The 22,878-nt window shown below is 41.0% G+C and overlaps 1 protein-coding gene across 3 annotated transcripts; it reads left to right on the forward strand.

The window, feature by feature from the left end:
• Nucleotides 1-1,299: 1,299 nt before the first annotated feature.
• Nucleotides 1,300-22,161, forward strand: GGNBP2 (gametogenetin binding protein 2). Of its 3 annotated transcripts, none has more exons than XM_030028944.2 (14): nucleotides 1,300-1,412; nucleotides 2,418-2,545; nucleotides 6,509-6,589; nucleotides 9,263-9,516; nucleotides 10,496-10,594; nucleotides 13,798-13,911; nucleotides 15,612-15,821; nucleotides 16,840-17,014; nucleotides 18,563-18,757; nucleotides 19,437-19,587; nucleotides 19,764-19,889; nucleotides 19,971-20,122; nucleotides 20,531-20,779; nucleotides 21,511-22,161. In XM_030028944.2, exons 2-14 carry the CDS (start codon nucleotides 2,453-2,455, stop codon nucleotides 21,712-21,714), a joined length of 2,103 nt encoding a protein of 700 aa, XP_029884804.1. In that variant the 5' UTR covers nucleotides 1,300-1,412; nucleotides 2,418-2,452; the 3' UTR covers nucleotides 21,715-22,161. The 3 variants fall into 3 exon arrangements, with proteins under 3 accessions (XP_029884804.1, XP_029884806.1, XP_029884805.1); XM_030028946.2 differs by having other exon boundaries at nucleotides 15,612-15,815; XM_030028945.2 differs by lacking the exon at nucleotides 1,300-1,412 and having other exon boundaries at nucleotides 2,231-2,545.
• Nucleotides 22,162-22,878: the final 717 nt, after the last annotated feature.

Consider the following 22,878-nt stretch of genomic DNA (forward strand, 5'->3'; position numbering starts at 1 on the left):
CACCCTGAGAATACAAAACTTGGGGCGTTGCCATTTCGTCGATGTGATCCAACCACGCTCTGGGAGCGGAGGGGCAGAAGTGACACAGGAGCCCGCACGCTGAATGGACCCTGCGAAGACAACCTATGCTGGTCGCAGTTCGGTGTGCTCACGACGCTTTAATGTGAGAAACTATCCCTTGTTGCAAAATGCCAGCTTGCTTTTTTGCTGAAGAAGAAAAGCATGGAAGTACACAAACTGCAAACTGTACAGCGATGTGGCTCTGCACAATGTTTCCGTTAGAGATGCTGCATGATGAGTTTGAGTAAATTAACTCCTCCACTAAAGATGGTTTTTATGCAGAAACAAGAAAAAAAAAATCCTGCTCCCTAATTGCCTCCCCTGCATTTTCTTGTGAGGACTTTAGTATCTATGTACATAAATAACAAGAATGAACAGATCAGCTGTATTATTTATTAGTTCAAGAAAGGCTATGGGGGTTTTTTTGGCTGCCTAAATTAAGCAGCCGCAGGATTTCTAGCTGGTTGCACTAGGGTGCTGCAGAAGCCAACAGCCTGAAGTTAAGAGACCGTAAGTGCAATTAAAGCCTTCCTTACCTGGCCTGTAATCAGGGCAGGGAAATCTTGAGGCTGCCCTTTGATGTTTGGGCTGCGTCTGAAGGCGCGGGCGTTCGATGCGTTTTTGTCAGCTTACCCTCCCCGTCGGTCCGCAGCAAAACCTGCGCCGAGGCCCCTTCCTCACACGGGCCCCCGAATACGCTCCGGCCCTGTCCCACTCGAGACAGCGACGGGTTTTCATCCCGCCAACGCTTTGGGGTTTAACCCCACCCGCTCGCCCTTCACCCACCTCCTCCTTCCCGCCAATTTCACCTCACCGGGAGCCGCTCGCAAACCGCTCTGAGGCACCACGGACACGGCGCCTATCCGGGCCGAGGGTTCCTGTCACCGCGTCCCGCCGCTCCCTCAGCGAGAAAGCGGGGCGGCAGCGATCGCCTCACGGGAGGGGAAAAGCCCGAGGAACCCCCGCGCCCTGCTCCCTCCGCCGCCGGGGGCCAAGCCTCTAACGTTCCCCCGGCTCCCCTACCTCAGCCTCCCGCCTCGCAGGTCGAACGCCGTTTGTGACAGGAGCCGCCAAGCAGTTTCTCGGGGCTGCCGGGCCCGCGGGGGCGGGAGGTAACGGAGGGGAGCGGGCGCCTCCTACGGCCAAGCCCGGGGGCGACGGGGCGGTGGAACGGCGGGGCTGCGGTCTCTCGCGAGAGGAGGGCGGGGCGGCCCGGGGCCGGGGCCGGGGCCACCGCCTGTGGGGAGGGCCCCGGGGAGGGGGGGGGAGAGGAAGGAGGCGGCTCTGTGGCGGAGCTCGGGGTGTCCGCCCGCCTGTCAGAGTGCCCGGGCCGCCGACTCGCGGAGGAGCCGGTAAAGGCCCGAGGGGTGGTGGTGGTGGGGGGGTGTGTGTGTGAGGCGGCCGGTGGGCCGCAGGTACAGGGCAGCGGCCCCGGCGGGGCTTTGAGGGGGAGGCCGGGAACCGACCCGCCGGCTGCCTCCGTTGGCGGGGTGTGTGTGTGTGAGGGGGGTTGCCTCCCCGCCATCGCCGCCCCGGCTGGAGGCCGGGCGGGGTAGAGGGAGGAAAGGGGTGGGTTTGCCCCCCGCGTCGCCCCGGCTGCAGCCCCCCCGCCCCGGCTCGCCTTCTTCCCCGGTCCGCCGGAGGGAGGTGGCGGCGGGCCCGCGGGGAGCCGCCGATGCCGGGCTGGAGCTGGGGAGCGGGAGGCCGGCGGGCCCCTTTCCCCGCGGTTGCGGCCCGCCGGCGGGTCGCCCGGGGAGCGGGGCGAAGGGGGGAGAGACGGCTCCGCTTCGCAGGTGGAGCCCACCTCGCCCCCGCCGCTGCTCCTCTCCCTCCCCAGCCGCCGCGGGGCGGGACGGGGGCGGCCGAGAGCCGCTAAACCCCGCTCCGGGCTGGGCGGGCGGGTCCCCCGCCGGCCTGTCTGGGCCGGTGGCGGGTGGGCAGGCGAGGAGGGGAGGGTTGAGGAGGGGGGGAGCGGCCCGCAGCGCGGCGGGCTCCATCCCCCGCCGGCCTCCTTCGGCTTTCCTCCCCCGGGTGTGCCCGGCGGAGGGCCGGGTGCGCTCCTCCCCGCCTTCCCCTCCCTTTCTTCCATGTTATGTCGCATTTCCCAGCCTGCCCACTTCTCCCGTTCCCGGCCCGTAGTCTTTTTCTTTTTTTTTTTTTTTTTTTTTTTTTTTGAGTCCTTTCCAAGGCTGAAGCGGCGGGCAGGCTGAGCCGCCCGGGCGTGGGTTGGGCGGCGGGGCCGGAGCTCGGCGTGGTGAATCAGGCGATGGGGTAAAGCAGGCTTGTTCCCGGGCTGGTGAAAGTGTGCCGGGGAAGCGCGGCGGGTATTTACCTCCCCCGGGTTTGGCTGCTCGCAGGCTGGAGCTGGGAGGAAGCAGTAACAGCAGCAGAGATGGCGCGGCTGGTTGCAGTTTGCCGAGACGGGGAGGAGGAATTCCCTTTCGAGAAGAGGCAGATTCCCCTCTACATCGATGACACCCTCACGGTGAGTGCCTGCGCCCCGCCGAGCACCCGGTGTCCCTGCAGCCTCCCGCTTGCAACGTGTGCGGGCGGTGTGTTGCAATTCCCAGGCGAGGCCTTTTCTCTGGACGGGCCTCCTAGGCTCCTCCTTTGCTCCTGCAGCGTTAATCTTTGGGACTTTGCAACACTTCGGGTTAACAGCGCTTAATGTGGCAACTTTTTTATCTGATTCCCGGCTCTAAAAACATGCAAACCGCATAATAAGAAAGTTATCGCTGTACCGGGGCCTGCGCATAACTTGTTTTCAAGTGACAAGCGTGTCTCGAGCCCAAATGTGGAGCAGAGCCGTTTTTCAGTGAGTAAGGAAGGGAGCCATATTAAGGTTTAAAACCCAGGTTTACAACTAGGTAATTTATCATGCTCTTAAATAGGCAAGAAAAGGCTAAAGGTGTTTTTGAAAGCTTTGTCTTAAAGTAGGGGTTATCCAGTCTGTAATAATGTGCTGCAATGCCTACAGTAACAAATCTGGGAGAGTTTCTATTTCAACGTGTTATTCTGAATTGAAAAACATGGGGGGGGGTGCCATTTCCAGAAGATTCAGTGGAAAAACGAACTAAGTGCAGCTTGGAGGCTCTCTCGTTTCTCTTCTCTTCCTCACATGTTTAGAGGAAGGCTCAGACATTGCATCGTAGGTGAACACTGAGCAAATGGAAAAAAATTCTCTAACTAGCCAGTTGTTTTAATTCTTAAGGTATGAAAATGTTGGGTTGAAAATAAAATTGGACTTAGTATAATTGGGTATCTTAGTTATTCGTATTTGATTTCTGTTGCTGTCAGTGTGTGACAGTGACTGCTCTTATTTTACACAGCATAAAATGTATGTGCTTTAAATTCCTAATCTCGTGTTTTAGTATGGGAGAATGCCTGACTTGCATCAGCTAACTTGAGCAACTTTGTAATGTAATTCCTTCCATCTTCCAGAACAAAACAATTGGGTATCTTCAGACAGTCTCTTAACCCTCCATCCCACTGTTAAAGATTATCTATCTCAATCCCATCTGGTTTTGCTAGGTTTGAAGAAAGGGTCTTCACTGTATTTTAGTTTTGATCGTTTTAAATGATGGCGTATTATTAATTTACCAAATGTCTTCACTATTTTTTGGCTTTACATAGTCTGTCATCTCTGGTTAACTGTGCTTATACATTAGGCTAAGTTTCCCCTTAAGTTGTCTAAAGCAATACCTAGCTCTCCTAGAGTGGTTGATTACCTGGAAAACCCAGCACTGTGCAGTAATAGTGTAAGTTTGGGGTTTTTTGATGTCTTGGCCACGCCTTAAAAGTTACTTTGCTCCTCCATTCCCCATGTAGTTTTAAGATCTTAGATTTCTTGCGGTTTTGGTTTTATTTATTTATTTATTTTATTTTTTTCCCCTGGTAAAAAAATACTCATTAGATTGTGTCAAGTAGAAGACTTACCATGCTCTTGTTACCTTTGTTGTGTTTAATAGCTTGAGAAAGAGAGAGTGAAAATTTGGCTATACCACACGTCAGGTAGATGACTTCAATTGACCTAAAATTCCATTTGTGGTTTAGTTCCAGGATTTAACACCAGGCCCAAACTTTGTGCAATTGCATTGTGTTGTCGCTATCCTTCTACTTTTTACACCAGAGGCGAGGCAAGCCATACTCATGATTGAAGAGGTTCCTATAGCTGTAAATCAGTTTTGTATCCATCTGGATGAAAGGCATCTTTGCAAGTGCAAGTCATCCTCACCATGAAGATAATCTTATCTCAGGTCCTTTTTTTTTTTTTTTTTTTCCCCTCCATTCTGTTACTGTTGTTACAATGTTACAAAGTACTCGGATTTCTAGGTGGTTTCTGGAGGCTTTTATTAAATAAATCTGCAGGAGCAAGTGAACGAACTCTTATCGTCCTTGTCTCAGTCTCCCATAATTTATGTTTTAAATTCTTAATGAGAGGTATTGCAAGGCATGCAGTTGTCTTTGAAGCATAATTTTACATCTGGAGCAGCATCTCTAAAAAATAGTGGTGTTTATTGATAGTAACTGGCTTCTGTTGACCTCTTTTAAAACTTAAATTTTAAAAATAACGGGACTACTTCGTTTCTGTTAGTCAGCTGGAAGACTTAATCTGTGCCTTAAATCTAGAAATAGCGAATCGGTGATTGCAAATTAGTGAATGAATAGCCTATAATGCTCTTAAGCTTGCAACGTTGCTTTGTAGTAGCATAGAAAGCTGTTTAGGTGCAATGTGATGCTGCTCTTCTAAACGAATTGTTCACTATCACACTTTTCTGTTTCTTACAGCTCAACTAGAAATTAAAGGAAGTTTAAATATTTAACCCTTTTCATTTCTTAAGCAGCTCTTATGATTTCTAGAAGGCATTCTGTTTGATGTGGTATTACGGGAATTTTGTCTTCCAGTTCAGGGTGTGATGGTGGTTGATGTTTAACCACTTAATAAAATCTCATCAGACACATGAATTAATATATTCTTTGATAATTTCACTCTGTTGTACAAAAGACCTAAGGGTGTTGTCTGATAGTGGGAGATGAAGGTGAGGGGGAAAAAATATGCAGATTTATCTCTTCTCTCTGCTATTAGCAGATAGAGCTTTTACTTTTGCATGTAGCTCATTTCCCACAGAAACATCAAATTAGCAATGTAGGAAACCTGTAATTCTGCAGCAAAAACTTGTGCTGCTGCTTAGTGTGTACGGGTTGGGTGCAAGGGCATCTGGAAAAAAATGCATGAGAGGTCAAAATTAGCACTGACTGTGGCACTGTTCTGCACAAAGATAAGGCAGCTGTGCTAATGTTCCAATTCTAGCACATGTGAGATCAAAATATTGCCTTGCTTTCTGGCCTTGGAGATTAGATGTTTAGTTTGGAGCAATGTTGAGTGCCTGTAAAAGTAAATGTCTGAGTTCTCTGGAGGCAGTGTCAGCAATTACAAAGACAGTAGGGAATTCTGTGTTTACTGGACAATTGAGGGAGGGTAGAGGGAGGAAAAAGGATGAATTGGACAATATATTTGGTGTTGATTGGTATTAGAGTTATTAACCGAAGTTTGTTATTTTGTCTTTCAGATTTTAAAGTGAACTTTCAGTATTCATATTGATAAATTCTATATTTCTCAGTTTGGACAAAGAAGATCAACTAAGCCAGCCTTTACACATTTTTCTAGTTGGTTTCATTTTTCTCCATGGTTGTTAAGTTGGATTTTTGACTGAAAATTATCATACTGATTTTTGCCTTGCTCCCCCTGCCAAGAAATTGCCCTCTTTGTTGCTCAGTAATTTGAAAATAAATGTTATTAATTACTTAGGAGTAATCACATTGTTCTGTAGGCTTAACATTTTACTTTGAGCCTCTTGGGAGTTGCAGCTGCAATCATACAAAACAAAGTATACCTTGGAGTACCTTGTTGGGTTAATATGGTTTTAAATTAGCCTTTGAAGGAGTGGACTCAGTCATTAAACTGTTGTGACTGTTTCTTCATAGCTTTACAAATTCAGTTTGGCTGTTGGATCAATTTGGATCTCGGTGTGTTGAAGTACAATATTTTTTTTAAAAAATGAAACATGGTCTCAAGTCATGTAGATAGTGTAATATAAATCCTGATGTTCCATTTAGCAGCTTTTGCTTTCTCTGTAACAGCTATTGAAGAGTTGCCATTTATAAACTGCATCTAGCACATTGTATTAGTAAAACATTTAGTTACTTTGCTGAAACATTCACCATCTTAAACTGTTACTTTTATCCTTTCCCATACACTATCTTAAACTGTTACTTTTGTCCTTTCCCAAGCTTCCAATAGTTACATGAAAAGAATGAGCATTTAACAATTTCTGTGTCATTTCCCCCAAGAAAGTAAACTAATGGCTCTGTGCTCTGTGTTTGACTTTTTTCTGAAGGCTCTTTGTTTTTTTGTTTTTGTTTTTGTTTTTTTTTCTCTCTTATATAGATGGTGATGGAATTTCCTGATAATGTGCTAAACCTTGATGGACATCAGAATAACAGTGCACAATTAAAACAGTTCATTCAGGTAAATACATCCTCTGTTTTTTAAGAAGGCAACATATCAGATCTTGCTTTCCTTAGATTTGTGCTTTTGCTTCTGTAGGAGGTTGTCACTCCTGGAGTGACTTAAAAGACACGTCAGCACCTATATGCAATTATGTATTGGTACCAAAGTACACCGGGTACATTTGTTTTCTGTATTTCCCAGCATTTATACATTGTTGTCTTATCAGGAGGCAATTGCTGCATATCTAGTTAGAATTGAAAACCTGTAAAGATAATGCATCTTCTGGTCACTGCCAGTTTATATGTAATGGAAACTACAGTTTCTAAATATATTTTGATTTTTTTTCTAAATACTTCTGTACTGCTTTTTCAACTGGAAGTGTGCATTGCTTAAGGTCAAGTTCTTACGATGAGTACCATACCAAGATAGACTTAATGTGCCAGTTTATAGATTATATATAGTTGAATAGTGAGAGATGGTTTTGTGATACCTCTGAAGCGTTAATGATAGAAACTTATCTGCTAACACTCTTGCAAATAACCGTAGCACTGTAACACCTGTAGCAACTAAAAAATTGTGCTGCTTGATGTCCAAAGGAACAGGCCAGTTTGCTGATATGCAGCTTGTGCTTCTTCACTTGTGATTTGACAGCAGCAGTTCAGACATGTGCTGCATATAAAGCACGGCTGTGTTGTGAAAATAGCTCATTCCTGCTGTTGCCGTGACTAGTACTATTAATTACAGGAAAGAGGATTATTGCAGAATGATGCAACTTGTCAGATTATTTAATGTGCCTGTCTTTAAGAGCACAAACCTTATATGTTACCTGATAATAGCTTTACTTTTCATAACATGTATTACATCAAATCAGCTGAAAATATTTTCCCTTTTCAATTAATATATTTACACGTTCCATTGGATTGATTAGTTTTGCTGTGTTGTATGGTCTTTTCTTTCTTTCTCCAGAAGTTGTGGCAAGTCATTTCTACATTAGGAGTGTTTAAGTGGTGGGATATGACAACAATACAGAAAATACTATCGTGGCAAAACATTCCCTGCATAGATACAACTATGCTTATTACAAAGCTGTACTTTGTATAACCGGGGGAAAATGATGCTCACAATTAATACACTGACAGGACTCTGCTTTTACAGATGGTGTTGGAAAGTGCCTGTAGTGCTGATATGATGTGTTGGTTGGTGTGTGAGGAAGGGACTCTCTCTCCTGCATAGCTGTGCTAGTGGCAGTTCAGTGTTAATGAAGTCCAAGCCAGTAATTTAGCAGTTAGAAGAAGAAATAGAAGGGTATGTGCTTTTTGTGTGTGTGTGTGTGTGCGCGCGCCTGGGTGTGTTTGACAGAGGAACCAGAAGCTCCTAAAATTGTTTATTGATGTAAGAAATATTAGAAGGTTTTCTCTTTAATGTTCTATTATTAGCACACATTGAATGTTCACTACTGAAGTCAAACATTTCACCCTGAATAGTAATGTGGGCTTTTTTTTTTAATTTCAGGTATTAGAATTGTAATGGGAAATGGCATTTAGCCTTCCAGGAAAAATATTGCTAAATTGTCTTGGTCTTGTCAGAACAAGTTTGTTCTAAATGAGATTTCCATATATGCTAATGAGTGTCCAGGAATTTCTATGTGCCAAATATAGAATGAGTGTGAGTAGAAGATGGATACTTGCAGAGTTGTATGTGAGACCCTTTACTAAAACATCGGTGCTGAAGTGGAGAAAAAAGGGCTTCCTGATAAGGACAGGGAGGTGTGCCATTTGTTCAGAAGCAGCATGTGCTGATTTGAGTGGTGGGAGAAGGGAACATGAAGAGGAGACAAATATTAGCTTACTTTCAGAGGGTGAACAGTAAGACTTGAACCAGAATTGCTCCTATGATATTAGCAGGTGTGTTTTTGTTCATACAGCAAGTATTTTAAGTGATCTACAGTAAGACAGTGACCTGAAGCTCTGAGCGCTGCATGCAGTTTCCACAAGTATATTTTGATAAGGAAATACTATTGAAGGCTGTCCTGGTTTTGGCTGGGATAGAGTTAATTTTCTTTCTAGTAGCTGGTATAGTGTTATGTTTTGGATTCAGTATGAGAAGAATGTTGATAACACACTGATGTTTTCAGTTGTTGATGGGTAGTGTTTATACTAAGTCGAGGATTTTTCAGCTTCTCATGCCCAGCCAGCAAGAAGGCTGGAGATGCACAAGAAGTTGGGAAGGGACACAGCCAGGGCAGCTGACCCAAAGTGGCCAAAGGGATATTCCATACCGTGTGACATCATGCCCAGTGTATAAACTGGGGGCAGTTGGCCTCGGGGGGTTCGCTGCTCAGGAACTAACTGGCCATTGGTCAGCGAGTGGTGAGCAATTGCATTGTGCATCACTTGTATATTCCAATTCTTTTATTATTATTATTGTAATTTTATTATTATTATTATCTTTATTGGTTTCTTCCTTTCTGTTCTGTTAAGCTGTTCTTACCTCAACGCATGAGTTTTACCTTTTTCCTTCCGATTCTCTCGCCCATCCCACTGGGTGGGGGGAAGTGAGTGAGTGAGCAACTGCATGGTGCTTGCTGGGTTTAAACCACAACAAAGGCAAAGAAATCTTCAACAGTTTAAGATGTGTTTTTCTTTGGTTTTTTTTTTTTTTTTAATTATATCATTTATTGTTCTTTTTTAGAGGCATAGCATGCTTAAACAGCAGGATCTAAATATCGCCATGATGGTGACATCGCGTGAAGTTTTGAGTGCACTTTCTCAGCTGGTCCCGTGTGTTGGCTGTCGTCGTAGTGTGGAACGTCTATTTTCTCAGCTTGTTGAGTCTGGAAATCCAGCACTTGAGCCACTAACAGTAGGGCCAAAGGGGGTTCTTTCTGTAACTCGAAGCTGTATGACTGATGCAAAGAAGCTTTATACACTGTTTTATGTGCATGGGTAAGCGTCTTAGATTGCTCCGATTATTCTTATCTGGGGAAAAGGAAAGCTAGCTTCTGTGCATTTGACTTTGCAGCTTTCTTGGTGATACTAAATTGTTGCAAGTTTGAATCTTATAGTACATACTTGTCTTTTACAGCCATGTTAAACTAGTTATTGCCTAAACTGGGAAAAAACAAACCCCAAACACCTAACCTTTCATATCATCAGTTGCAATGCCATGATTGCAATTGAAAGATACCAATATTAAAATGTTTAGTCATTAATCTGAAATAGGCACTGTGGGTTTTTCATGATCTCTAGAAGAAGAGTTTCTTCACCCCACTACTTTGTATGTAAAAAATAAAATGATAAAAAAAATTAACTAAATTCCCCCCCCCCCCCCCCCCCAACTTTCTACTTTGGTTAGAAAGGTAACACTGAGAAAGTGAAACCTTCTGGGTTTGGCTAGCACAATAAATAACCTCAGTCTCGGTGCCATTTGTTTCTCAGCTGACAGCAGACCAAACAGTGACTGCTCACCACAGTGTGCCTTTGCCTTACGGTTGGCTTCAGCTCATTCTAATTCTTGCTTCAGTTAGAAGCCAGTGACAAGTAGGAAAAGTTAGTGCAGAGCTGGGGATATTGAGATTTGGAGCGTGAGGTAGTGTAACTTGATAAAGTGGTTGTAGTGGCTCCCGACACTTTTGAAATAGGTGCCATTGCTCGAGGTCTGTAACTTACAAAGTTATGCAATAGCTTTTTAGATGTGGGTTATCTTTATCTTGCTTGCTAGGATTTGTCTGTAAGATCTATACTGTATTTTCCTTGTGTACTGCAAGATTGTATGTCATAACAACTAAAAATGGGGGACAGGAAGAAAGTTTTAGGTTTAATGTTCATTAGCATGCTTGTTTCTAATACATGAGCTGAATCAATCCCTTTAAAATTTCTCTGGATAACCATGCTTTAAGAATACTAAGTTACATTTTTTCCATAGGTCCAAACTGAATGATATGATTGATGCAATTCCCAAAAGTAAGAAGAACAAGAGATGTCAGTTACACTCCCTGGACACACACAAACCAAAACCTTTGGGGTAAGTTTGTGTTTAACATGCACAATTCAATCTAAAATATTTTAAGGAACCAAACTATTGATACTAATTTATTTTTAAGCCTTGAGATCAATTCTTAGGCTGTTGTCTGTTTGCCAGAGGAGTAATCTCCAAGCTATTTGGATTATAGGAGACCCAAGTAATTGTGGGGGAGCGGAACAGAGGCACCCAGGAGTTTTGGGCAGCGTGTGTTGTAAGGCATGAGCCTTTCTCCATGGGTTTTCATAAGAAGGTAGTTAGCCCTTTTTTGTACAGTAAGAGTGACAGTCTTATCAGTAGGATGTTTAATACTTTCCCCACTGCCCTTGCTCATGCTTTATTGACTGGACAAAACTAGCGCTATAAGGTCTTCTGCCCTCCCAACATAAGATCTGTACTCCTTCCTCAGTGAGAGAGTTGTTCCTCTGCCCTTTGTCAGAGCTCTCTAAGGCAACTGGTGATGCTTTCATATAAAGTTTAAGGCTACAATATGGAATCAGCTGTTTCCCAAAACACGCTTGTTAGTTCTAGCTGTTCCATTTTTGCCTCTTGGCTTTTGGGTCTTTTACTTGGTGGTGGGGTATTTTGTTTGTTTGTGAGGGCTTTTTGTATAAAAACATCCCATGTTTAATTTCAAAACCAGTTGCCAAAATGCAACTTGGCCACTACAAACCAGTGCTCTCTGATGTGCTTTTCATATCTTGTCTGACATACTTGGAATGTAGTCTGCTCAGGGCATAGATGGCTTCTGCATTGTGCTATAAACAATGCTGTAGAAAGACAAACTGGTTTTTGTGCTCTGCACCAAAATGATTGATCAGCAGTTTTTCTCACATTGAGGTGAAAGGGTACATGCTAAACAAATATACATAATTTTGCTTGGGATTATTAAAAATGCCATGCACAACTGTTAATAAAGGGCTTTATTGTGGTTGGGCTGCAGGGTTAAAACTAAAACTCTGTAAAATGTATTTTCTCAAAATGGGATGGCATGTTTTGAATACACCAGTGAAAAAGATGGATATATGCCTCTGTGTCTTGAAGTTGAAATTGTTTATTCCAGCTAGTTAACAAGAAGAACACTCCCTGTAAATCTGTTGCGGATTTTGGGGGGGGGGGGGGGTGTCTTGTTTGTGGGGTGTTTGGGGTTTTTTTGTTTTTTTTTTTTTTTCATATGATGACCAATAAATTAGTCTACTATGCTTAGTTGGAGTGTCCAGGACCTTTTTCAGTCAGTTGTGTTCTGCTTCTGGTTAAGCATAAAACCTGTGAAAGCTTGATCGTGGTTTCCAGTTACAGGACATGTATTTTTCTATGCAGACTTGAGTCTCTCTGGGTTTAGATAAATCCCCTGAGATGCTAGGAATGTGGAATTTGACACTTGATTTTTACTTGTGCTGCTTGAGGATAGTGGTAGCTAATCATTATCTCCTATTATATTCTGGTTATAGGCCATTCATATAATTAGTTTAAACCTTATGTTACACAAGTAAAAGGTGATAGGGGTATAGTTTTTTAAAATAAAGCAAATTCAAAGCATTATGAAGGTGTTAATTTTTTTTTTTTTGCTTTGTTTTTAGTAAGATTAATCTTTTCTGTGTAAGAACATATATCATGGAACCTGCACTTACCATTTTGGCAAGGCAGAACAATTCTGAAAATGAATGAATAGAGAGAAAAATGCTGCCTTTATTTCTTCAATTCATGCTGGAATAAATCCCCTTAGTATTTTGAATGCTGGCAGGTTAATAGGGAATATGGGGAAGAGCAGTATTTTAATATACCGCAAGTAAAGCTTTCAGCTTTATCTGATAACATGGCTTGTGGACAATCAGTGTAGTTTGCTAAAGAAACATGGCTTGCACTCTGCTTGCTCAGTCGATACCCATTTGTTATGCTACAGAAGTGATCAGGGTGTATCAGTACTGATACTTCTCCAAATAAATCTGCTGCCTTGAGTGGAAGCAAATATGCTAACAGCCTAGACATGGAGGTGTCGAATAGAATTGTCTTACAGAACAAATTTTATTTGTCAAGTTAGAGCTTCTGCTTGACTTCAGTACAAGAAACTTCTTCAGATGAGTTGCATCTGCTAGGCATTTTATACGCACAAAAAAGACTTTGAATTGTAATTGTGTGTTTAATTATACAAGTTACATAACTAGCTAATACCGCTTGAGAGTTACTTGACGTCCTCAGTTTCAATGTGCCTGGTTTATGGCTACTTGGTTCCATTTGGGGCTAAGGAGCATTTTAACCTCTCATAAATGTAAGACATATGATCTGACAAACTAGATAATAGCATACATAAATGCTCTTGAGGAGCTAATTATTAAATAGGGGTGCTTCTTCCCCCGTTTTCCTGCTCTGTTGTATCCATACATGAGCTTAAACAGAAATTACCGTTCTGATAAAACGTCAAGTGTAGACAAGCCTGTAAGTACGTGTGAATTGCTATTTGAAGTTTGTTCTTTGCTCTATAAGTGTACTTTTAGCATATCCAAATGTGTGTTGTGAAGTGTTTTGGGTTTTTTAAACAAGTTTTGGAAATTTAATGTAGGGTGTTTTATGGTTTCTCATGGTGGTAGATGTGTGGAAATTTGGTTTTGTTTTGCTTTTTTCTTTGGGTGTTTGTTTTGTTCTGGTTTTTTTTTTTAGTAACCTGTCATATGAAATTTAATTTGCCAGGAGTATTAAAACTTGTATATGTTTATACTTAAGGTAGTATTCTGAAAAATTGCTACTGGCTTTCATCTGTAACTTTAAAAGTCATTATGAAGCTGGGTTTATAAACACAGACAGCAAAACTTGTACCTCGTGTCTGACCCTAGCTTTACTGGAAGTTAAGGCTTAGCCTATGCAGGATTCAAAGTAAAATAAGGAACACGGTAGCATTTTCATAGCATTTGTTTAGGAAAAATAGCTAGTTTGTAACATATATGGTACAGGTTTAAAAAAATGTCTTTTAATGCTATGTGACAGTGAAGGGAGCAGTAGCACACTCAGTACAGAGAAATTAAGTGCAGATAAGAAAAATAGTGAAGACAGCAGGAAGGAGAGCAAGTGTAGCATCACTTTCCACTATGGACCTTTCCAGGGAGCAGTCAGGTAAACTAATGCTGCTTTATTTCGCTGCTTTTCTAAATCCCTAACAGGATAATGTACAGTCTTTTGTTTCTTATGGTTTTTTGGGTTTTTTTTTGCAGGGGTTGTTGGATGGATGTGTGGGAGCTCATGTCCCAGGAATGCAGGGATGAAGTAGTTTTAATTGACTCTAGTTGTCTTTTAGAAACATTAGAAACCTATCTACGAAAACACAGGTATGTTAAAAGAACAAAGACACACCTTCATTTTGAGGAGTACATGCTGCGGTTTTTTTGTGCATCGAAATGTATGTAGAGTTCACACAATGTTTAAAAGTGTAGAGGATTCTTCTGATACCCTTCTAAAACTTAAGATCTAAGATTCATGGTGATAGAGAACCTTGCCAGATCACATTGTAACAGCTGATGTGACTAAGATGTTGAAATATTCTTTATGGTTTACCTGTTGTTCTGGGTTATGGTAGGGGAATTGTGGAGACCTCAGATGAAGTCATAGCTACTTGTCTTAATTTTTTGGGGTTATGTTTAAATTATGACTTACACAGTTTTAATACATCAAATTGTATATTCTTTCACTCTTTCCTAATCAGCCTACTCTGTTTGGGACTATGCCTTCTTCTAGGCTTTTGGGGAGTATGTGCAATTTCAAAATAATGTAAACTAAACTAATAGAAGCAGATTTTAGGCTTGGTGTTGCTTGTAAATCACTGTTTTGAAACGGTTGTTTATGACTAAGTAGTGCTAGTGCTATTAGGTCTCTCTTGCAGGGAAAAAATAGGCCGCTAAATTTTTGTTGCATGTGTACGGTAGCTACCATGCTGATTAAAAAGTTTTAATTTCCAGCAGTCTCAAGGTTCTGATATAAACTGTGGGGGCACAGATGGGTGCGGGGGTGGTGGTGGTGTGGGAATAACACTTTGGAAACAAAATACCTTTAATCTCCTGTGACATTAAACATGGCGTTGGCAGCATTCCTGATGCTAACCTGCAATAATATTACTGTTTTCTTTCCTTTCACCACAGAAAATAGCCAGTTATCATAGTTCTATCAAACATCAAAATATGTTTGACTTAGTGTTGTCAAGTGACTGGACAAACTAGGAAAGGGAAAAACACCATCCAGAGATGGCATGAAGAGCCAGCTTTTCAAGCTGAAAGCTGAAATGTGAGCAGCTTGTCTGACTTGCATTTTTAGAATAATACAGCAAGAGGTTTTGTAGCTTCTTGAAGATTACCTTTATAAAATACAATAAGCTTAATTTGGTTGTATTTTTAATTATAACAGACTTCATAACTATACTCTTCTTGTATTAGTTATCTGAGTTATCACATGTTTAAATTGAATACGTTGTGTTATAAATAAACCTTGTTTGGCTATCTGTGCAGTAATCTAATAATTCAAAATATGTTTAAAGGTGCTTGTAGTGGCAACATGGCTCTTATACAGCAGGCAACAGAGGAAACTTTTCTTGCTGCTTATCACTCACTTGAGTATACTTTAAATAATTGCTATAAAGTAACTTGGAGTGTGTTAGTTGAGAGGAATTTTGTCCTGGCTTGTACTAATGATTCAGTTTGTTCACTATTAGATTTCTGATCTTTGAACAACTACGGAATTGCATATCCATATAGGAATTTCTTCATATTAACAATTAGCTTGATCTATGCCTTGGAGCATGGAAGTTGATATCCAGACTTGTAATATATGATAGGTAGTATAATACATATAGTAAACTTCCATGGCTTACAGCCAAAGTCTTAGTATTTTACCTTTTGAAGTAACACAAACCTTATGTGACCTAGTTTAAATATAGCATGCACTATTAAATAGCTCAGTATATTGTAACTTAGGCTAAGCGGGTCTAAATTTCTGCTTGAATAAGAATTCAGTTCTGTTATGTTCTGTTTTAACACAGGTTTTGCACTGACTGCAAAAATAAAGTACTTCGGGCATACAATATTCTTATTGGTGAGCTAGACTGCAGCAAAGAAAAGGGCTACTGCGCTGCACTTTACGAGGGTTTGCGTTGCTGTCCCCATGAACGTCATATACATGTATGCTGTGAAACAGATTTCATCGCACACCTATTGGGTCGAGCTGAACCAGAGTTCGCAGGAGGGTATGAGTATGTAATTTGCTAGAGTGGGCTATCTAGCGCTTTGCTTCTTTATTTTATTATTGAATGTATTTTGCAAAAGTGATTTTTGCCTCCTTGCTGCCTAATAAACTTCTGAATGTAAATATTCATATTGAAGTAGACTTTCAAGACAGTGCTTCAGAGTAGCGAAGATTTCATATATGCTTTTGACTTTCAAGTGCATTTAACTCTGAAGGCAAGACTGAAAGAAATTGCCAAACGTCTTCTAGTTCATTTGTTCACTCCCTAGGGCTGCCTGCTTTTCCATTGAGGTGTTCGAAATATGCGAAATAGAAAGAGAACCTTGGTTGGCAGTTTTACCAAATGCCAAGTGTTCAATTTAGTTTTGTAGCCATTTGTATGTTACAGTAATTTCTGAACCTGTTTTAGCATCTTAAAATCTTCCAGTGAAAAATACAGTTCTGAGCTCAATATCTTTAAAGTTTATTCATGACTGTTTGATCAGGAGGATAAATCCTTTTGTAATGATTTTTCCTTAATAGGTGATAGATACAGATTAATATTGAAATATTTTTACATTGTATGGTAAGTAACGTATAAACTTCTATGTGTGTTTATTCAGCTTCAGTTAACTGACACATAAATGTCTAGGAAGCTGAAATATTTGCTATGTAAACTAAATACAAATTCTAGGAAACAAAAGAAAGGCTGCATCTCTTTGGCATTAAAACTCTGCTGATCACTCCTAGTAGGAGCAAGCAGAGACCGATAGGGCAACACCTTCAGAAGCCGCAGGTTGGAAGGCATAGTGCAGCTTAACAGTGCCATGCACAGATCAACGTGTCAGGAATGTAGTGGTGGTTTTGACCTGGTCCTTTCTATTTTGCATCCGCATGCAGCACAGCAGAACTCTATTTAAAAAGCTGTTCATGCAAACATATCTTCAGCTGTACATAAAGAAAATACGTCATTGAACTGCTTTGATCTCTTGGTAGACTTCCAGCTACTTTAACCATGCTATACTTTGGTTCAACTCTTCCTTTAGACGAAGAGAAAGGCATGCTAAGACAATAGACATAGCCCAAGAAGAAGTTTTGACCTGCCTGGGTATTCATCTTTATGAAAGATTGCACCGAATCTGGCAAAAGTTGCGGGCTGAGGAACAAACGTGGCAGATGCTTTTTTACCTAGGTGTTGATGCTTTACGCAAAAGCTTTGAGGTAAAAATCAAATTTTATCTAACTTGTATTTGAATTGCTATAGTAACTGTGTGCATTTTCACTAAAATGATTTTTCTGCTTTCTACTAACGTTGAGCTGGAAGGAGCTTCAAGGGTGTTGCATTCAATCCCTTGTTCACTGCAGGCAACAGTTGTGTAATATCAATGTGTAGCACAACTGAGTTGCATTCCGATGTGAAGTCTACTGGAACATAAAAGATTGAGGCTTGCTTTTTACTTTCCAAGCTGCACGTTACAGTACGCTGGATCTTCTGTGTTTTTAATTCACAGTGAAGGTATTTCTACCTGATAGCATTTAAAGTAGCTCTGGCTACAACAGTTTTTATTTCACTTATTAGTAAAAATGGAGGATGTGCTTTTGAATTACAAACACAACAGCTAACTCTTGCATTCAGTGTGTTCCAAGTGCACTCTGTAATTCTGTGGGATCTTGAACTTCAGACAGAACTCAGTGCAGTTCCTTTAACGTATGCCAATAGTATGCTTCCCCTTTGGTATGACATAGATCTCTTTCATTATTTTTATCTTTCATTCATAATGAGTGTTCTCTTTAAAAACTTCTAAAATGTCAGAGGAGGAGGAACAAAATCATGATCTTTGGGAAGGATCATAGTGGAACCCTAATCTAGTTAGTTCTTGGAGGTTTTTAGAAGTAATTTTTTTAAAGACTTGCAATGCTATGGAAGTTGCATTGGACTGGGTACACTGTGGCGTTTTTGTCAGGTTTTGTCTTGGTGGTTTTTTTAATCTAGTAAAGTATGGTTTTGAAAATTCATTGACACTGTAAAACCTCAGGTAATTATACTGGTATGCAAGGTTGGCTATGAATCTGAAATACGGAACTGTTGTATCTATATATTGGGTCCTTTTCTAAGGTGAGTGGGAATGATGATGTCTCATTTTGGCTTAAGGAGTTCCCAGAGTGATCTGGGGAAAAAAAACCCCAAAACCCATGAATTTATTTTTACCTCTGTAGGAGCATTGATCCAGAAGAGTTTACTAGTTTAACTATATTCTTGTAACTTTGTATGTAGATGTGCCATTATGATATTTGTTCTAAATTTAATATTAAGGAACATATTTAGATACTTGCTATATTTCAAGGTACGTCTACACGTCAAAAGTGCACTGCCTAGAAAATCAGATTTTTCACTGGTTACCCTAGACAAAGAGCTGCAGGAATTCTGTAGCAATAGTTCTAATGTTGTTTTTTGTGCTGCTCTGTTAAATAATCAGAGTATCTGCCATGTAAACAGATCCGAAAATGCGTTCAAGTCCACAACTTTTCACTGAAAATTGTGAATCTGGGCCATAAGTTAAATGCAGCGCTCCCCCCATACATATATATTCTCCAGCAATCTAAATCTAGTGACTAAATCTGGATAGGCATTTTTCTTCTGTAGTCAATAGTTGTGTTGCTGTGGCTTTGTTATAAAAGGTACTTACCAGCTATTTTTCTCCTTTTTGATAAATGTAAAAGCTTGAATTGTGTTAACTTCTATAAATAGATCTAACCTCTTATAAACAGATGGCTGTGGAAAAAGTGCAGGGTATTAGTCGATTGGAACAGCTCTGTGAAGAATTTTCAGAAGAAGAAAGAGTGCGAGAGCTTAAACAAGAGAAGAAGCGCCAAAAACGAAAGAACAGACGGAAAAATAAGTGTGTGTGTGAGATCCCTCCTCCTTTGCAAGCAACAGAAGAGAAGGAAATAAATCAAGCAAAGGTAGCTTGATTGATAGCTGTGGCTTTTTGCCAGCGTTAAATAGCTAGATTTCTAATTTGGTGTTTCATTCATCAGTTCACTGTTCAATGTGAGAATTCTTGAGAGGTTTTTACTGTATTTCAGTTTTGGGAACTAGTTTTTGATCACTGATGGAATTTGCTACTTTTTCAGATTAGTACAGTCCTTTTGTAAAGTAGTTGCCTGAAACTCCTTAGCTTTTGCGGGTTTGGGTTTGGTGGGTTTTTAAAAAAACGAAACAAAACAAAAACCAAAACAAAAAACAACCAAACAAAATCCTAAATCTAGGGGGTCAGGTTATGCTAGAATATTTTTCAACTATCGTTTCTTAAAGATCACTTAGAGTACAGGATTCAAATGCTAGTTGTAGACAATTACCATTGAATTTTTGGAGAGGGGCAAGCTTTAGTTGACTAAGTCAATTATTATTCTGCATCTCTTGACTGAACTTAATGGGCTAACTGCAGGTCATACTCTTGTGGGGAAAGAAGTTGGTTGGTTTTCTTTTTAGTTGTCTCATACTTCTGAAGAATTACAAGCAATGCTGTGGCTGTTATCAGTCACTGTCAGCTGGTTCTTCTTGTGGAAAGAGTAATCTTTATAAAGATGTTGGCTGAGCTATTTTCAGTACTTGCAAGTATTTTTTCTTTTTTTTTTTAAGGAAAATTCAAACTTCACGGAAAGTAGTTGCAAAGCCTGTGGTAGCACCGAAGAAGCTAACAATTGTGTAGAAGTAATTGTTACTAATGAAAGCACTTCTTGCACCTGTCCTAGTAGTGGTACCCTATTAGGTTCACCTAAAATCAAGAAAGGTATGTTAAATGTCCTTATTTTTCATTTTTAAAAACACATACCATTTATGGGGTAAACAGTGCTCAGCTGCTATTTTTAAAAATAACTTTTTTAAAGAATTCTCTCTTGTTAGGGGCATAACTGAAGAATATGCAACAGCTACTATAGATTACCGTAACTTTTCACTTCGTCTCAGGTTTATCTCCGCATTGTAATGGTAGTGATTGCGGCTATTCATCTAGCATGGAGGGCAGCGAAACAGGATCTCGAGAGGGATCAGATGTGGCCTGCACTGAAGGCATTTGCAACCATGATGAAAATGGTAGGTTTGGTAAGAATGCGATACTGTTTTGGTATCCACAAAACTTAAGTATCTGAGAAGAAAATTCCCTGTCTTTTGCAGGAGATGATTCTTGTGTCCATCGCTGTGACGACAAAGAAGAGGATGGAGATAGCTGTGTGGAATGTTGGGCTAATTCGGAAGAGAATAACACAAAAGGCAAAAACAAAAAGAAGAAAAAGAAAAGTAAAACTTTGAAGTGTGAGAATGAACATGTAAGGAACATAACTATTCCAGAATGCTTATTTAAATGCACACATCTTAAAGTAGTTACAGAAGTATTTCAGATTTCAATTGTGACTAATGCTGTAAATGGGGTAACAAGGATCTTCTGTTACCTCTCCATCCAAGTGCTGAAATTGAGGTCCTTCCTAGAATAGGTTGTGGCAGAAGGATTCTCTTCTCTTCTATGTTCCTAAGCATGTGCACTTTTGCGCACTCTCAGTGAATTAACATGCCATTCTCCCCCTCCTCCCCAGGCACGCACATTTAAAAAAACCCATAAATCCTTGCTCTCTTTTTGAACTTTTTCCTTTCCTCTTTCCCTCCTGCTTCCATCTGAAACTGGAATGTTTCAGATTTAACACTGCTCGTGGTTCATTACAGGCTATTTTCAATTGTAGATTCAGAAACTTGGAAGCTGTATGGCAGATCCAGGTAACAGAGAGACCTCAGGAAATATCATGCACACAGAGTTTCATCGCGACAAGACCAAAGACACACATGCTGAAAGCTGCTGTAGCTCAGAAAAAAGTGGGCAGCAGTTGCCTTGGTTTGAGCATATGAAAAATGTGTCACAGTTTGCAGAACCTACAGAAATGTCACTTGTTCCTGATACTGGAAAAGGTGCCAAGAGCTTAGTGGAACTCCTTGTAAGTAACCACTTTGAATTTTAGGTTGTAGCATACTGCTTTAAATTCTCAGGATTGAGGGTGGGGTTTAGAACTCAAATCCGACTGGAGAACTGTTACAAGAGAGAATGTAACTGAACCTAAGATTCATAGCTTACTCTCCCAGTGTTTAGTTTGTTTGCTTTTGCGTGTTCTCTGTAAAGTATATAACTCGGCTGCTTTGCAGAGGAGGAGGAATTGCCTGTCACTGGAATGCAAGTGACAGAACTTGTATTATACGTATTCATTATCAAGGATTGCATTATTCCATAAAATGAAGCGTGCATTATTGCTGCCTTCATGCCTCAAATATTACTTCCCACTACAGGCTCCTTGGACAACTTTCTTCTCTCTCCCTTTCCTTCCCTTCTTCTTCTCCTTGCTTTACGTCCTTTTTTTCTTTTCTTTTCTTTTCTTTTTGGTTTTTTAAACTCTTAATAAAAGCCATCCGCTTTCAATGGAAATGTGCTAAGACTCTGAAGCTTCTTCTGGTAGATTTTGTGACTGTCTAGGCTGCCTCTATACCCAAAAAATAGCAGAGCATTGTATGTGAATCAGGTGACTGGATTAGCCAGCTAAGCCTTGTGGGTGTCGTGACATGAAGGCTACGTCTTTCTTCAGGGCAACTGTAGACAACATGTACAATTGCAAGACAGGTGTGCTGTGCAGGAATGACAATGCTTGACTTCTTAAATGCCTGTTTTCATTCGTAGGATGAGTCTGAATGCACTTCTGATGAGGAAATCTTTATCTCACAAGATGAAATACAGTCCTTTATGGCAAACAACAAGTCTTTTTACAGCAATAGAGAACAATACCGACAGCATCTGAAGGAGAAATTTAATAAATACTGCCGCTTAAATGATCACAAGGGGCCCATTTGTAATGGTTGGTTGACAACGGCGGGAGCGAACTAAATACAATAAAGTAGCTCTGTCTTTCACTGAAATTCTCAAGATGACTACTGCGCCTTCTCTTTCAAAAACTTAATTTAGTGACTTATGGCAAAATTTTATCTTAAATTAATGTGATTTTTTTTCTTGTTTTTTTGGGGAGGCTGGTGGAGGTGATTTCATTAATTTTGTTCTTTCTTCAGGCTTGTATCTTTAGTTGAGTAGCTGTGCAAGCCTCTCTTATAATTTAAGCCATCTCTTTTCATTAAATGTTTCTCTTACTGTGAGACTTACAAAAAGCAAACTAGTGGCAAAGTAATGTTGTACCTATAATTCTGTACAGAATGACAATGAGCTGAATATAAGATTTTACAAAGTAGACATCCATTTGCAAAATGTTTTGGATGTAATATGTTAAAGCGCAATGTGCAAAATTTAAATAAAGAATATTTATTAATATGCATAGTAAAAGTTGGTGTACACGCTTCTACTTTAAACGCTCCTTCCCAGCGGTCTGAATTCTTGCTGTTCAGGTGGACAGCTGTCGCTTCAGTCCGCGTAGCTTCACGGAGGTAGGTGTAAGGCGAGTAAACTTGCTTGAGAGAAGTACAGACGCTTCAGTGGCGCTCATGAATACCAGTCTGCCGGGCTGTGTGGTTTAGAGATCTTCGAGTTACTGCCAAACAAGCGGGCTCCGTGACACCCCGGTTGTGTCGGCGTGGCACTGCACCCAACCTGGCTGGCGCTGCTCGGCATGGAGTGGCTGTTCCGCTTCCAGGATCTCAGATAACGTACCGATGTGGCACGGCGCTCTGCGGAGCTATCTGAGGTGTCTCTAGACAGCGTTGTGCTGTGTGGACATATCGTACAAATCTTGACATTGCTGCTGTGCCCGAGGTCAGCACGCTTAGTTTGGTGATGGTACCAAATTTGTTGTGAGCATGCAGCCTGTACCATTTTGGGGCCTTAATTTAGGTTTTCATCAAGACGATTACTGGTGCCAGTGAGTTAGGAGACTGCTGTGTGCATTTTCCTTCTCCCCTGGCAACGCAGACTTAAAGCTTCTGCATGAGCCCATCAGAACGTAATCAAACAAAAAGCAGGTTTTCAACACACCTTCACGTTTTCTTGATGGAATAATGAGCTCTGTTCCGAGGACAGAACAGGAGTGCTTTTGCATAAATAGCC

This window comes from Aquila chrysaetos, chromosome 10 (assembly GCF_900496995.4).
Source record: "Aquila chrysaetos chrysaetos chromosome 10, bAquChr1.4, whole genome shotgun sequence".
Lineage (NCBI taxonomy): Eukaryota > Metazoa > Chordata > Aves > Accipitriformes > Accipitridae > Aquila > Aquila chrysaetos.